At 37.4% G+C, this 13,835-nt stretch overlaps 1 protein-coding gene across 1 annotated transcript; it reads left to right on the forward strand.

The window, feature by feature from the left end:
• Nucleotides 1–13,103: 13,103 nt before the first annotated feature.
• Nucleotides 13,104–13,590, forward strand: LOC141630663 (uncharacterized). The gene is made up of 2 exons (XM_074443437.1): nt 13,104–13,380; nt 13,484–13,590. Exons 1-2 carry the CDS (start codon nt 13,104–13,106, stop codon nt 13,588–13,590), a joined length of 384 nt encoding a protein of 127 aa, XP_074299538.1.
• The last annotated feature ends 245 nt before the right edge of the window (nt 13,591–13,835 follow it).

The raw sequence follows: 13,835 nt of genomic DNA on the forward strand, positions 1-13,835 counted from the left end.
GCTGAGTTGGTTGTTTTGTTCACAGGTTTCACGTTGTTTGTGGGGGAGTGTTGTATGCGTGTATTATTTTATTTTATTAGGTAGTAAGCCGAGTTTACGTAATCATTAATTCGGGGAAAATAATTAATTAAATTATATTGTAATTAATTAAATTAATATAATGATAAATTGAATAATTAATAGTTAAGTTATAATATTATTTATCTATAGGTGACGGACTTGTGTAACGGGTTTGTTGAAGAATATTTTTAGTAGAGTGCATTATTCGGAATTGCTTGCCAGGTAGGAATTTCCTACTCAACTCGGTTTTTATTATTAAGTGAATGAATGTTTAAATGTGACGGTTGATGAGACTAAAATTAACAATTATGATTTATTATTGGAATAGAGTATTTGAGTATGATAAATTGTTGGTTGAGCAGTAAGACGGGATTGTCATTGAGTATTGGTTGTTGGGGAGTTGATTATTCAGTTGAGCATAACACGGAGGGTGTTACTGCCAGTTGTGCATAGCGAGCAATCGTTACTGCCAGATGAGCATAGTAAGTAATTACTACTGCCAGAGACAGTTGTGCATAGTAAGTAATTACTACTGCCAGGTGAGCATGGTACGCAAGTACTACTGCCAGTTGAGCATAGCACGGTGTTAAGGGAGTTGTGCTACTGCCAGTGACGTAAGTGAATTGTACGGTTGAAGTGATGAGAATTTGAAGAATGTTTACTTTGGTTGGATTATTATTATTGTTGTTTAGTTTATTCCTACTCAACCTCGCGGTTGACTGTGTATTCGTGAACACCTGCGGTGAACCGTTTTATGGGGAGCAGATTTGACAGGTACTAAAGATTAGCTGACTTGGGAGCTATGGGATGCGTGAGGACTTGGCCAATCTACCTAGAAGTCTAGACCACATAGAATATTTTATCACTTTATTTATTTTCCGATGCGAGTTGTATTTATTTTATATTAAGTTTAGTTGGATAATTTGTAATAAAAATGTAATCGTTAAAGTTTTAATTAAAGTACTTTGGTTTGTTGTACTTTGTTATTCACTACCTCGGGAAACCGAGATGGTAACAGTCCTATTTATTTGGGAATGTCTAGCTAAAGGCTCTTAAATAAATGGGGGTGTTACAAAGTGGTATCAGAGCAAAACGATCCTCAGGCCTATCCAATGAACATAATAATGAACATAGGATGTGTCAAATAAAATGAACCCGGATAGAAACTGTTAGGAGCCCACTTAAGGCTTGGGAAGAGTTAGGGGCCCCCTCACACCAAACCGGCCCTTTCGAGTTTTGAACCGGTTTCCTTGAGAGATATTACAAGAGTGGGGTAATTTAAAATGAATATTGTTATTTTGTCGTAGGAGTTTTGGTTGCTTTGTTTGAATATTGTTTTCATTGATGACTAAGTTTACGGGACGTAACCTTGATTTTAAGGGGTGTGGAGTGGATGAAATGAGGAGTTGATGTTGAATTGTTTTGATCATGAGCATGAAAGTAATTATAAATTGATATTGATTATATGGTTGAACGTTTTGTGATAGTAGAATCATGCCTAGTGATATGCGGGTTGTGTGAATCCCAAAGCCATGTTATTTAAAATATATTATGAAATGATTAAGCTTGTGATATGAATGCTTTAGAGTATATACTAGTCGTGTGTGAAAGTTTATCGACCAAGTTGTGTTGTTATAGGAGTAGGAGGGTGTTAATAAGAGCTTGTGACCTAGTAAAAAGGAACCTAGAGCTGAACTTTATTCCGTCAGATTTTACCTCTATTTGATTTAGTTGCCATTTGACCTCCGTTCATCATACACGGTTGAAATATTTATGAGTGATAACACAGTGAGTTAGCTTACCAATTCCGTTGGTCTCATGTTTAAAAGTTTTATGGTTTGGGAGAAATAAATAATTTAGTGGACAGTGGTCAGAATGTTCCTGTACAGTTATGCCTTTGACAAACACTTTTGTAAAATTTGTCATTTAATACGTACTTAATATTTCTGCGTAATTCCAACTCTACTGTTTAACAGATTCAAATATGTTTCCATATTGATAAGCCACGTTGCAAGGTGAATTTTTGACAATTAATAGTGATTTTTAAAAGTTGACCCAAGTTTTTGACAAATTGCTGATCGGTTTCTGTTTCGACCCACTGGATTGTAAAAATCTTTATAAAATGGTTGTTCGAGATTTGGACTTGATTCTTTTTCCCATGTTTTGAAAACTCTTTATATTTTCTTGAAAGTATAAAAAATCAATGTAGAATATAACGGTTATTTAATGGTGATTTTTGAAAGTTACAGCTTGATTTTGATTTCCGAAAAACGCGAGTTTTACCAAAGGTTTAATATAAATGTTTTGTCAATTATTAAACTTATGATAATTGGAAGGTAGGAGTAATGATAGGGGGACCTAAAGAGGGGTAATAAAGGATAGAAGTAACCGTACTTTGTTTTTCCGGTATAGAATATTTAAAAAAAAAAAATGTTAAGCCATCTTCCTTGGGTAGAAACTTATGTTATCTTGTTTTGCTTTTATAGAACCATGCCTCCAAAGAGATCTACACCTACACCCTCTACCATGTCCCAAGAGGAGATTGACCGTTTGATATCCATGAATGACGCTTTGACTGCGGCACTGAAAGCTAAGGGGTCGGTTCGGGATCCAAAGAAAGATGAGTGCTAGTATCGCGAGGCACAACCAACGAAATATGACGGATTAGGGAACCATCTTTACTTGGGGATTGGCATAGAGAGTTTGATAACCTTTTTGAGTTGCTAGGATGTCCTGCGGAGTTGCAAGTGGATCAAGCTGCTTACTATTTGAGGGGAAAAGCGGGTTTGTGGTGGAATCGTAGTAAGGAAGTCTTAAGGGAAGCTTGGAGGGAGAGTGATGAACCTTTTATCACTTGGAAGGGTTTCAAGGAGAATATGAGAGCTGTATTTGTACCAGAACATATTAGGAGTAAGATGAGAGCTGAATTTGATTCTTTTAAGATGACTGAGGAGATGACAGTGGAGACTTATTATAACAGGTTTATGGAATTATCAGAATATGTAGCTGATTTGAATTTTAGTGATGAGATGTTGGCACTCAGATTTGAAAAGGGATTAACAACCACTATTAAGAAGAGGCTTGCAGCTGGTCAACCAAGTACCATGGATGATGTTTATCAACGAGCTGGCCACGCAGAGAGGATTGCAGATATGTTAAAGGAAGAGAGGAGGGAGAAGGAGGAGAAGAAGGAAAAGAGTGAGAAGAGAAAGGCTGAGTCATCAAGTGAGGCAGTTGGGGGTAGTAAGAAAAACAATACTCAATCTAAACATTTTTCATCCGGAGGGTTTAGTTATAGTGGAAGTGCAACAAGAAGTGGAGAAGGAGGCCCATGTCAGATTCCAGTTCGAGGATGGAGATGTTTTAACTGTAATAAAATGGGGCATAGAGCTTTTGAATGTAGGAGTGCACCTAGGGGAAGTAATGAAAATAGGAACCAAGAGGGTTATCGTACTCCCGCACCAAGTATTGGGGGAAATAGGAATGCAGGGCAATGGAGTACCCATAGGAGTTACAACAATAGGCAAGGCAATAGGGGCAATGAGAGTAATGGTGGAAAGACTTTTGGTACAGCTAGTACAATGCAAGGGAATGGAGAGAAGGGTAACTAGTTTTATTGAGAGGATTAGAGTCTTATAATTTATATAAGTATTTAAGTTGTCAGTAGTTTAATAAGTAGTAGTAGTTCCGAAACTTCGGGACGAAGTTTATTTTTAGGGGGGTAGAATGTGACACCTCATGTTTTAAGTTTATTTTGTGATACATTTTCATGTGTTTTGAATTAGTTTTGTGATACATTTTGATAAGTATGATATGGTTTGATAATGATTAAGTAAGTTAATTATGTTGCAATGATCATAAGTTGGAATGAGGCTCAGTTGTGCGAATGTTTATAAATGTTGTTTTAGTAGTTATGGGCGAACTTCGGGACGAAGTTCATTTTAAGTGGGGAAGACTGTAATACCCGTAATTTAATAATAATTAATGAGAATAGTTTATGTAATTTAAATAATTAATTAATGGAATTTCTAATAATGGTTGCGAGAAAGACGTTAATTAAATAATAAAATAAGTAAACAAGTCGGGAATTGGGTTTAGCTAGAATAAGCCTTGGGCCGTGTGTTGTAAATAAATGAGCTGATTATATTAGGCCTAGCAAGAGTAGTAGTCGGGATTTAAAGCGGAATTTAATAATATAATAATAAATTGGTAATTCTTAATAATAATTAGAAAAAAGCAATAGTTTCCTAATTGGTCTCATATACTCCCTAAACTAGTCTATAAATACTTAATAAATCTGAAAAGTAAGTCATAAAAGAAGAGAAAGGAGATTTTTAAGACGGAAGGAACAATTAGCGATAAAAGGTAAGACCGTCTCAATTTATATTTATATAGTCGTATTTAATTAAATTATCGTTTAAATTCCGTATGGACCACTGTAGACCGTGTCGTTACCCTCATTAGTTGGCCTTGATCGTGGGGATGTCAGTGGGACCTGTCGTGGCTGTTGTCGACCACCGTGGAAGGCGAATTTCGCGTCTAAATTTATGGTTGTCGCGGATTTAAGACTAGTTTAGTGACTTACTGGTTGGACGATTAAACACGGGACTTGGGTGGCTGGATAGCTCGGCTATGGGCGGTCCTAATGGTGGTGTCGGGGTGGCTTGAGGTGGTGGTTGGTACGGTGAGCTGTCGGGTTGTGGTGGTTCACGCGGGTTTAAGCTGTTTAGGTGGGTTGTGAGTCGTTTGGTGGGTCGTGCGTGGTTGTAGCTAGTGGTGGAACCACCGTGGGTCAAGGGAGACCACGGTGGTGGCCACGGGTGGTCATGATGGCAGTAGGGTGGTGATTTGGTTGGGTTTTTGTTGTTTTCGTGTCGGGTTTTCGGGAGCTGTTTAGGGCGCGGGTTTGGGGCTTGTATAGGAGGTTTTGGGTGGTGGTTAAGGGCTGTCCGAGTTGGCCGTGGTGCAGGCTAGAGCGTGGTATGATTGGGTGGTAGTGTCGGTGGCTAGGGGTGTCGCAATAGGCTGGTTTTGGTGAGGGGTTTGGGACTCGGTTTTTATCGTGTTTAGCTGAGTTGGTTGTTTTGTTCACAGGTTTCACGTTGTTTGTGGGGGAGTGTTGTATGCGTGTATTATTTTATTTTATTAGGTAGTAAGCCGAGTTTACGTAATCATTAATTCGGGGAAAATAATTAATTAAATTATATTGTAATTAATTAAATTAATATAATGATAAATTGAATAATTAATAGTTAAGTTATAAATATTATTTATCTATAGGTGACGGACTTGTGGAACGGGTTTGTTGAAGAATATTTTTAGTAGAGTGCATTATTCGGAATTGGTTGCCAGGTAGGAATTTCCTACTCAACTCGGTTTTTATTATTAAGTGAATGAATGTTTAAATGTGACGGTTGATGAGACTAAAATTAACAATTATGATTTATTATTGGAATAGAGTATTTGAGTATGATAAATTGTTGGTTGAGCAGTAAGACGGGATTGTCATTGAGTATTGGTTGTTGGGGAGTTGATTATTCAGTTGAGCATAACACGGAGGGTGTTCTTGCGCGATTGTGCATAGCGAGCAATCGTTCTCGCTGGATGAGCATAGTAAGTAATTACTACCGCGAGACGGTTGTGCATAGTAAGTAATTACTACGCCAGGTGAGCATGGTACGCAAGTACACGCGATTGAGCATAGCACGGTGTTAAGGGAGTTGTGCTCGCCGACGTAAGTGAATTGTACGGTTGAAGTGATGAGAATTTGAAGAATGTTTACTTTGGTTGGATTATTATTATTGTTGTTTAGTTTATTCCTACTCAACCTCGCGGTTGATTGTGTATTCGTGAAACACTGCGGTGAACCGTTTTATGGGGAGCAGATTTGTGGTATTAAAGATTAGCCGACTTGGGAGCTATGGGATGCGTGAGGACTTGGCCAATCTACCTAGAAGTCTAGACCACATAGAAGATTTTATCACTTTATTTATTTTCCGCTGCGAGTTGTATTTATTTTATATTAAGTTTAGTTGGATAATTTGTAATAAAAATGTAATCGTTAAAGTTTTAATTAAAGTACTTTGGTTTGTTGTACTTTGTTATTCACTACCTCGGGAAACCGAGATGGTAACAGTCCTATTTATTTGGGAATGTCTAGCTAAAGGCTCTTAAATAAATGGGGGTGTTACAGTACAGGTAATTAAGAATTACTAGTTAATTTTGTGTGTGACATATTTTATTAATATGTTAGTTTTTAATATGTTAAAAATACATTACATTGTAACATGTCATGTAACATGTGACAAAAATTAACAAATGACAAAATAAAATGGACTACCCATTTTATCCAAGTGTACCGAAATATTGGAGGGGTTTATGGTTTATATTGTATTTTATTTTAAATAAGAACATAATGATTAAACATAATACCTAGCCTTGTATATCTAGTCTATTCTTGAGAAGAACAAGACCATGCATTGGCCTAAAAAGCCACCCCCAACCACCCGGTTTTTTGAAGAGAAAACAAAAGGGTTTTCTCTTATTTTTACACTACATACATTGATATTCTAGTAGTGTATTATTCATTCAACTACTCTCTACAATTTGTGAAACATTTTAGAGAAAGAAAACTCATAAAAATCCTCTCATCTTAACCGAAATAAGAGAGAACAAAATTAATATTTTGTGTCAAGTTTATGCAAGATTTTAATTAATCATGTATTAATTAATTATAATTATTAAGGGTATTACCATGGGTATAATTCCTTAGGAGAGATTCTCAACTTGAATCTTATTCTTCCATTTTGGAAAGCTCAAGAACTAGTAAGTAGGTGAACTTACTAGTGCCCAATTATCCGAAATTATCAATGTAAGAATTGATTTTTCTCCTTATACTTTGTAATAGTTTTGCATGCATAAGATACGATTTAATTTTATGACTAAATTAAACTATCATACTATGAATATGTAAACATATGAGATTAATGAATCCCAACAGATATGGCTAAGGATCTAATATTAGTGAGTTACGAGGACGTAACATTTATCTTAAGAGGAGTAGGATGCGACAAAGAGAGCTTGATGGTTGTACATGTTGCGGTATAATTGGAAGTTTGAGCCTTGGTGTAGAATAAAGGATCTTGGTGTAGAATAAAGGATGGATTTGTGTTATGGTTGATATTATTAAAGGTCATGGCCGTGCATGTACTAGTGCGATGTTTAGGAATGGGAGAATACTTCGATAGTGTTAACATTTGGATGATGATGTTTATGACTTCGATAGTGTTCATAGTTGGATGATGATGTTTATGAGTTCGATAGTGTTGACACTTGGATGATGATGTTTATGAGTTCGATAGTGTTGACAGTTGGATGATGATGCTTATTGGTCGGACTCACTTGGAGCTTAATTTTCGTTTACTTGTCGTTAGGAGTACCTAGACCAAAACAATATTTATAACTTCACAAACAACTCTACTATTAGTAAAGGGACAATTAAAGGTCGGATCCCAAGGGACGGGTATTGATGTAGGATTTTCGATTGTAAGTAGCGGTGTCTAGGGGTGTCACGATTTGGGTTGAGATGAGAAGATCACTAAACTAAATAGCAATAAAAGTAAACAAGCAAGATGATTAAAATGAGATGTAAACAATTGATAAAAAGCACTAGGGTGTAATGAGGTCATAGGGGATTCATGGGAATTGATCATACAAACATATTCTCAAATTATAGGCAAGCAATTATTGTTGTGATGGATCGAGTTGGTTTATATCTTACAATCCTAGGAAGGTTTGGGTCCCGGAGCCGAATCGATTAGATTGTACAACACCTACAAGTCGAATTAATCCTCCCTACTCAACTGTATGTATGGTCTAATGAGACTCGAGTTGGTTTATATCTTACAAGTCTCATTGAAAAGGTAAGTGATGGGTAAAAAATGCAAGGATTCATAGGCTCGCATTTCATCAAACATAACATGTGCATAAGTTGAGATCACAACAATCAAGGAAATAAATTATGAAAACATATTAAATTAAGCATGAATCATCCCCCATGTTGGTTTCCCCTAATTACCCATTAACCCTAGTTAAGGAAACTACTCACTCATTATCAAGTTTAACATGTTAATAAGGTCGTCAATCATATTAACAAAGCAAAACATGATGAATAAATAAAGATGATTAACAATAATTAAAAAGGGATTAAGAGAATTATACCTACTAATGATTCCAAAATAAAGCAAAGAATAATAGAACTACTTGATGAATGATTGGAAGGTTGTCAATCTCCCAATAATAACCCAAATAATCTTCAATTACCCAAAATAAAAGATGAACAAAAGAGAAATTAAGGAAATGAGATTTGTATTAATATTTGATTAGAAGTTGATTACAAGATTAAGAAGATATTAGAATGATATAAACTCTACTAAAGATTGATAAGAAGAACATGCCTAATCTAATTAGACTAATGGGGTATTTATAGTGGGGATTAGGTACACATGTTAGGGTTTACTAAGGGCTTAAATGACGATTAAGTCCTTGAGGATTCGCTCCTCTCAGAAAATATGCGAGTCTCTTTTTTGCCGGTCTTTCATAAATATGCGCATCTTTCATGGAGGGAAGAAAAGGACGTGTGGGCCTGTAAGAGAATCCGGGCGTCCAAGGTGTTGGGACGGGCGGATTTCGTGGTGGCTGGACGGGCGGATTGATAGCAAAGACGAGCGGATTGTGGCATGGTTGGACGGGCGTCTTGATGGCAAAGACGCTCGGATTCCTGAAGTGTTGGACGGGCGTCTTGCCTGGTTGGACGGGCAGATTGGGTTCCAGCCTTCTTTTCTTCCTATCTTCTTCCAATAATCCTCCAGGATTTAGTCGGGGATGCAAGGATTTCTTCATCATTGCCCATCTACTATAATATGTACAAAGGCCTTCTAGTCTTGTCTTCTCTTTGATGCTTGGTCATTAGATTCGATCGATTTAGCTCTATTTTGCCATGAAAATGCAAGGTTTGGACTCCTCTCCACCAAGGAAACAAAACCTCAAAGAATATGCAAAACAAAAGACTAAAGATAGTAAATGACCCGAATATGTACTAAAAAGCATAGGAACGAGGCTAATTCGGGGACTAAATATGCTCAAATAATGGTCACATCAAATATCCCCAAACCGGACCTTTTCTCGTCCCGAGTAAAGAGGTGACAAAACTAGGACTGTTATTTAAACTATCCTACTAACATAGCCGACATGAGACAATTAGCGGGTCTCACTCTGCCCCTTCACCTCACAACAAGACAACGATGAGGTAGGATGCCTTCTTGCAAGGCAAGGCGGGTCTTGCCAAAATGGCGACACATCCAAACATTAAAGCACACAAAATCAAGTCATGGATGCATATACAAAAGAATAGCCACTTTCCTCATCTAAGTGGCGGAAATTATCTAAAGGGAAAGCAATTCAAGGGTACACACTCCTTCATAGATGAAATTTCTTCAAACTACTAAGCCTAGAAGGATACCAATAAATCACCTCCAAGTTGTGTCATGCTAGGGTACCTTTGTCCTCAATCGTTAAATGCTTTTGTCAAGAATAGACTCCCTATGGTGTTAGAAACACTGGAGGATCGCGGAATTCCCCCCTCTTGCCTAGACAAGAAGAAGGGTCGTCCCCTCTCTACCATGCACAAAAATGGATACGATGGATAAAGGGATCGATAGTATTTGAGTTTTATTTGGGAGTTTTCTTTTGTTGTTGCTTTTCCCCCCAATTTCTTGTGGCATATAACATTTGAGAACACTTTCTTTTTGACATTTCTTTTGATGTTTGGCATTTCAATACTTGACAACTTTCAACTTTTCTTTGCATTTTCTTTTGAACATTTTCAAAGTCACCTCAATTAGTAACGAGGGTGCCTTATATTTGATGCATAGGAGTTTTCATTTTTGTTACTCCTCTTTTCTTTTTATGCAATTGCAAACTTTTTCTTTTCTTTTCATTTCTTAAACTCAAATTTTGAACAATTTCTTTTTGTGCCCTTTTCCTTTGATGACAAAATGTGGTAGAACATGGATGAAGGATGGTTGCATGGTTTCAAGGGTCACCTTGGAATAAACGGTAGCCAAGGAGTTATCAGACCATAAGGTATTCTTGACTAGGCCTTAATCCATGGGTCAAAGGATACTAGCATAACACATCCTAGGGTGTTTTACAAGTATTCTAACAAGCAAAGTCTTAAGAAGAAAAAGCATCTACTAGGGCCTATATACACTTGTCAAGCTTCCCAAGTAGATGGTTTCACAAAATTTTTCTAACATGCAACTATATGCCATGATGCAACTAACATATATACATCATAATGCATACGATTCTACCAACTAGTATGCCAAATAATCTAAATGCAATCCTAAATTCACATTGTTTATACCGCATCAATCAAAATAAAGTCACATAGTCATTAACATAAAGAGGAAAAAGGAGATTGGAAAGATCATACCATGCGGTCTTCAATTTCATCATGTCTCGGATGTAGCGTAGTCAATCAATGTGAACAAGGATGAACTAACACAATATATACAATACAATATATACAAGACTACACTACAAAGGAAATGAACATGTTTTTGAATTTTTTTTCAATTCTTCAATTTTTTTTTCGAAATTTTTGATTTTTTTGGATTTTTGAATAAAAGTCAAGTTAGAATTTCCCATCCCCACACTAGTATGGGCATTGTCCTCAATGGCCAATACGATAGGAAATTATGCAAGTATGATGCATGATTTCTAAACTAAATGCAAACTACACTTAGCTACACTACATGATGCATGGATTTTTGTTATGGCGGAGAGCGTAATTTAAATTACCTCCCGATGCATATGCATGGACTTCCCCAAACCAAAATAGACATTATTTCTAACGTCTTGAATTTCGGGGTAGTTCATGCACATGGAATGCAATGCATGAAACTACAAATTGTCATTTTGGATTTTACAAATTGGGAACAATAAAAAGAACACCTTAATGGAGCCAAGGTGTTAGTCCTCCATGTTGCTAGGACTCCTCAAAATGAAAACAAATATGGTAAAAGTTATCAAAATATCAAATTCTTTTCATGAAAATTGAAAATAAAGAGAGAGGATAAAGAAAATTCACTTAAGCTTTTGATGGGTGCCTCATGCCCGCTCCATCTAGCTATGAAGAGATCTCTAGAGATCGCCATCATCCCCCTCTAGGTCACTATCCCGAACTTCTTTGGAAGCATCACTTGCATTAAAGTCCATGAACTCATCTTCCTTGCTATTGAACTCCACCGTATCCCCACCCCAAGATTTATCACTCCCTTCGCCTTCTTGCCCATTTGCTCCTTCATTTTCTTTTTCCAAGTTTGAAGAGAATGTCCATTTGGACCCAAGAGGGAAACATCCCCTCCTCGCTAATCTTTCCTTGTTGAACCAAATTGTGGAATTGAGGGTAAAGAGCATAGTAGCTATCCACGGCGGCTTCATATTGACGCAAATGCATGTCTTGGAGAACCCCCATCACAAATTCATCTCGGGGAAGAATAAAGGGGTTAGGGTGATTGTATAGTTGGTATTGAAAATGGTAGGGAGGTATCTTGATCTTTTCATTTTGTTGTTGTGGCTCTTGTTGTTGTTGGGGATTGGTGGTGGTGGTGGTGCTTGACTTGCTTGGGTTGGGTTTGCGGGGATGAGGTATGACGGGATTGGTGATAGAGGACCCCTCCTTGGTGAAAGTCTTGGTAGACCGGTCATTGGCAAGTAGATTGGGTCACTCCCCTTTGTTATCCATTTGATTCTTTTATCAACCCCCTCGAGGGTTATCCAATGATGTTGCACAAGAAGGAGTTCCTCATTTATCCTTGTATTCCCGGAAAGTGGAGTGTACTCATTGTTCTCGTTGAATTTTGTATTGAAATGCTTTGCAATCCTTGTAATGAGCCCTCCATTGACGATATGTTTCATCCCATTGTCATCTTCGTTTCTAAACTTAGCCCACTTCTCAAGTAGTATGAGGGGCGCATTAAAATGGTATCCACCCCTTCCTTGGATTTCGAGATACGACTCCATGAACACAAGGTCGAGTTCGTTCACAATTGTCGGGTCCCGGCGTGCAAGGATGGTACCGGAAAGGAACTGGTAGGTGAGTCTCAAAATAGGGTTTTGAATTTGGAAAGCTAGACACTCCTTAATGTACATGAAATCTCGGCCGATCATGGCCCTCCATAGGGGTGCAACAATATATTTCTTCGGTTTTGATGTCCGGGTAGGCGAGACATCAAGGCCAAGCACGTTAGCAAATTCCACTAGAGTCATCATTCTCGAAACACTTTCCAACCTAAATTCTATACAAATCGTTTTGTTCAAGGTTGTGATTTTTAAGAAGCTTAAAAATTCAAGAACAAGGGATCGGTAGATTTGCTCGTGCATGTGAAATAAGGTAGAGAGACCAAACAATTCAAAAAGGGCTTCCATTTGATGGTAAATCCCAAGCTTCCTTAAAGTTCTATGGCATAAAAACTTGGTAGGGAGAATGTTCTTACCAAGAAGTCGGTGAAAAACGAGCCTTTGCACTTCATTTACGAATTCAACATTAGAGAAGTCATCAAGCTTGGTAAGATCCACAATTTCTTCATGTTCCCTTCTTAGAGTGTTGAGATGAGAAGTAGAAGAACTTCCCCTCACTCTAGGTCTTCTTCTATCCCTAAATAGAGATCCTCTTGGTCCCATTATTTGATTGTAGAGTTGAAATTTTTGATTTGTTGAAGTATGGAGATGCTCTTTGTGGATTGAATCTTGCTTTTGAATCTTTTGAAACCCTAAAAATTGGGGCTTTTGTTTTTGTGGAGTGAATGAGTGCTTGGGATATGTTTTGGAGTCATAAGAGAGTGGGTTTTTATAATACAAGTGGAAGGAAGGATGATGTGTCACAAATTATGTGTGGGGGGGGGGAATAAAATTGTGAAAACCGGGAATAAAGGCCACAGAGAGACGAGCGGATTCGACCTTGGGTTGTTGCCATGAAAATGCAAGGAGACACAATTCAGGCATCAGTCAACCAGAGGCTGACTCGCCTTTTTTTAGAGCACCTTAATGAAGGGAGCACTTACAAAATCAGAAAGTTCAGTGTATCATCAAACCGAGTGGGACTTGATATGGCAACAATTCACCCGTGCAAGATTTGGTTCGAGTATAGCACTAGGGTGGTACCGATTCCAAATGTAGATATTCCTCTTTCTACCCATGCTTTCTACACTTTCAATGAGGTCGTGTTTGGAGCAATGCCAAATAGACTTTATATTGGTAAGCAACAATGGCCTACAATTAATTTTTCATATATGCACCCTAAATGTTAACTACCAACTGAAAACTTTTGTTAACTAACAACTGAAAATTTCTGTGACAGACGTAATTGGAAGGTTGGAGCATATTTATCCAATAAGAGAGAGCAATGGAATGAAAAGGAGGACTATTGTTTTGGGCAATAATTTGGAAGTCGACTATATTCTATAAACAATATGCCAAACTTAACACCATATCAAAAATAATCATTACAAACTGTTTTTTCAGGAACCAAAACATGTGCTGCTCATTGTTTGGGGATTACCTTAAGCAAATTGCAGAAATTGAGCAAGAATTCATTAACAAACCAAAGCCAACATTGGTCATGCTTTTCGTAAAACGATCAGTTTATGAAGGTATAAATTTCTGGTGATTCAAATACCTTTTTCAGCATTACAAACACTTTGATGACTTAC

The sequence above is a fragment of the Silene latifolia genome, chromosome Y (genome assembly GCF_048544455.1).
Source record: "Silene latifolia isolate original U9 population chromosome Y, ASM4854445v1, whole genome shotgun sequence".
Taxonomy (NCBI): domain Eukaryota; kingdom Viridiplantae; phylum Streptophyta; class Magnoliopsida; order Caryophyllales; family Caryophyllaceae; genus Silene; species Silene latifolia.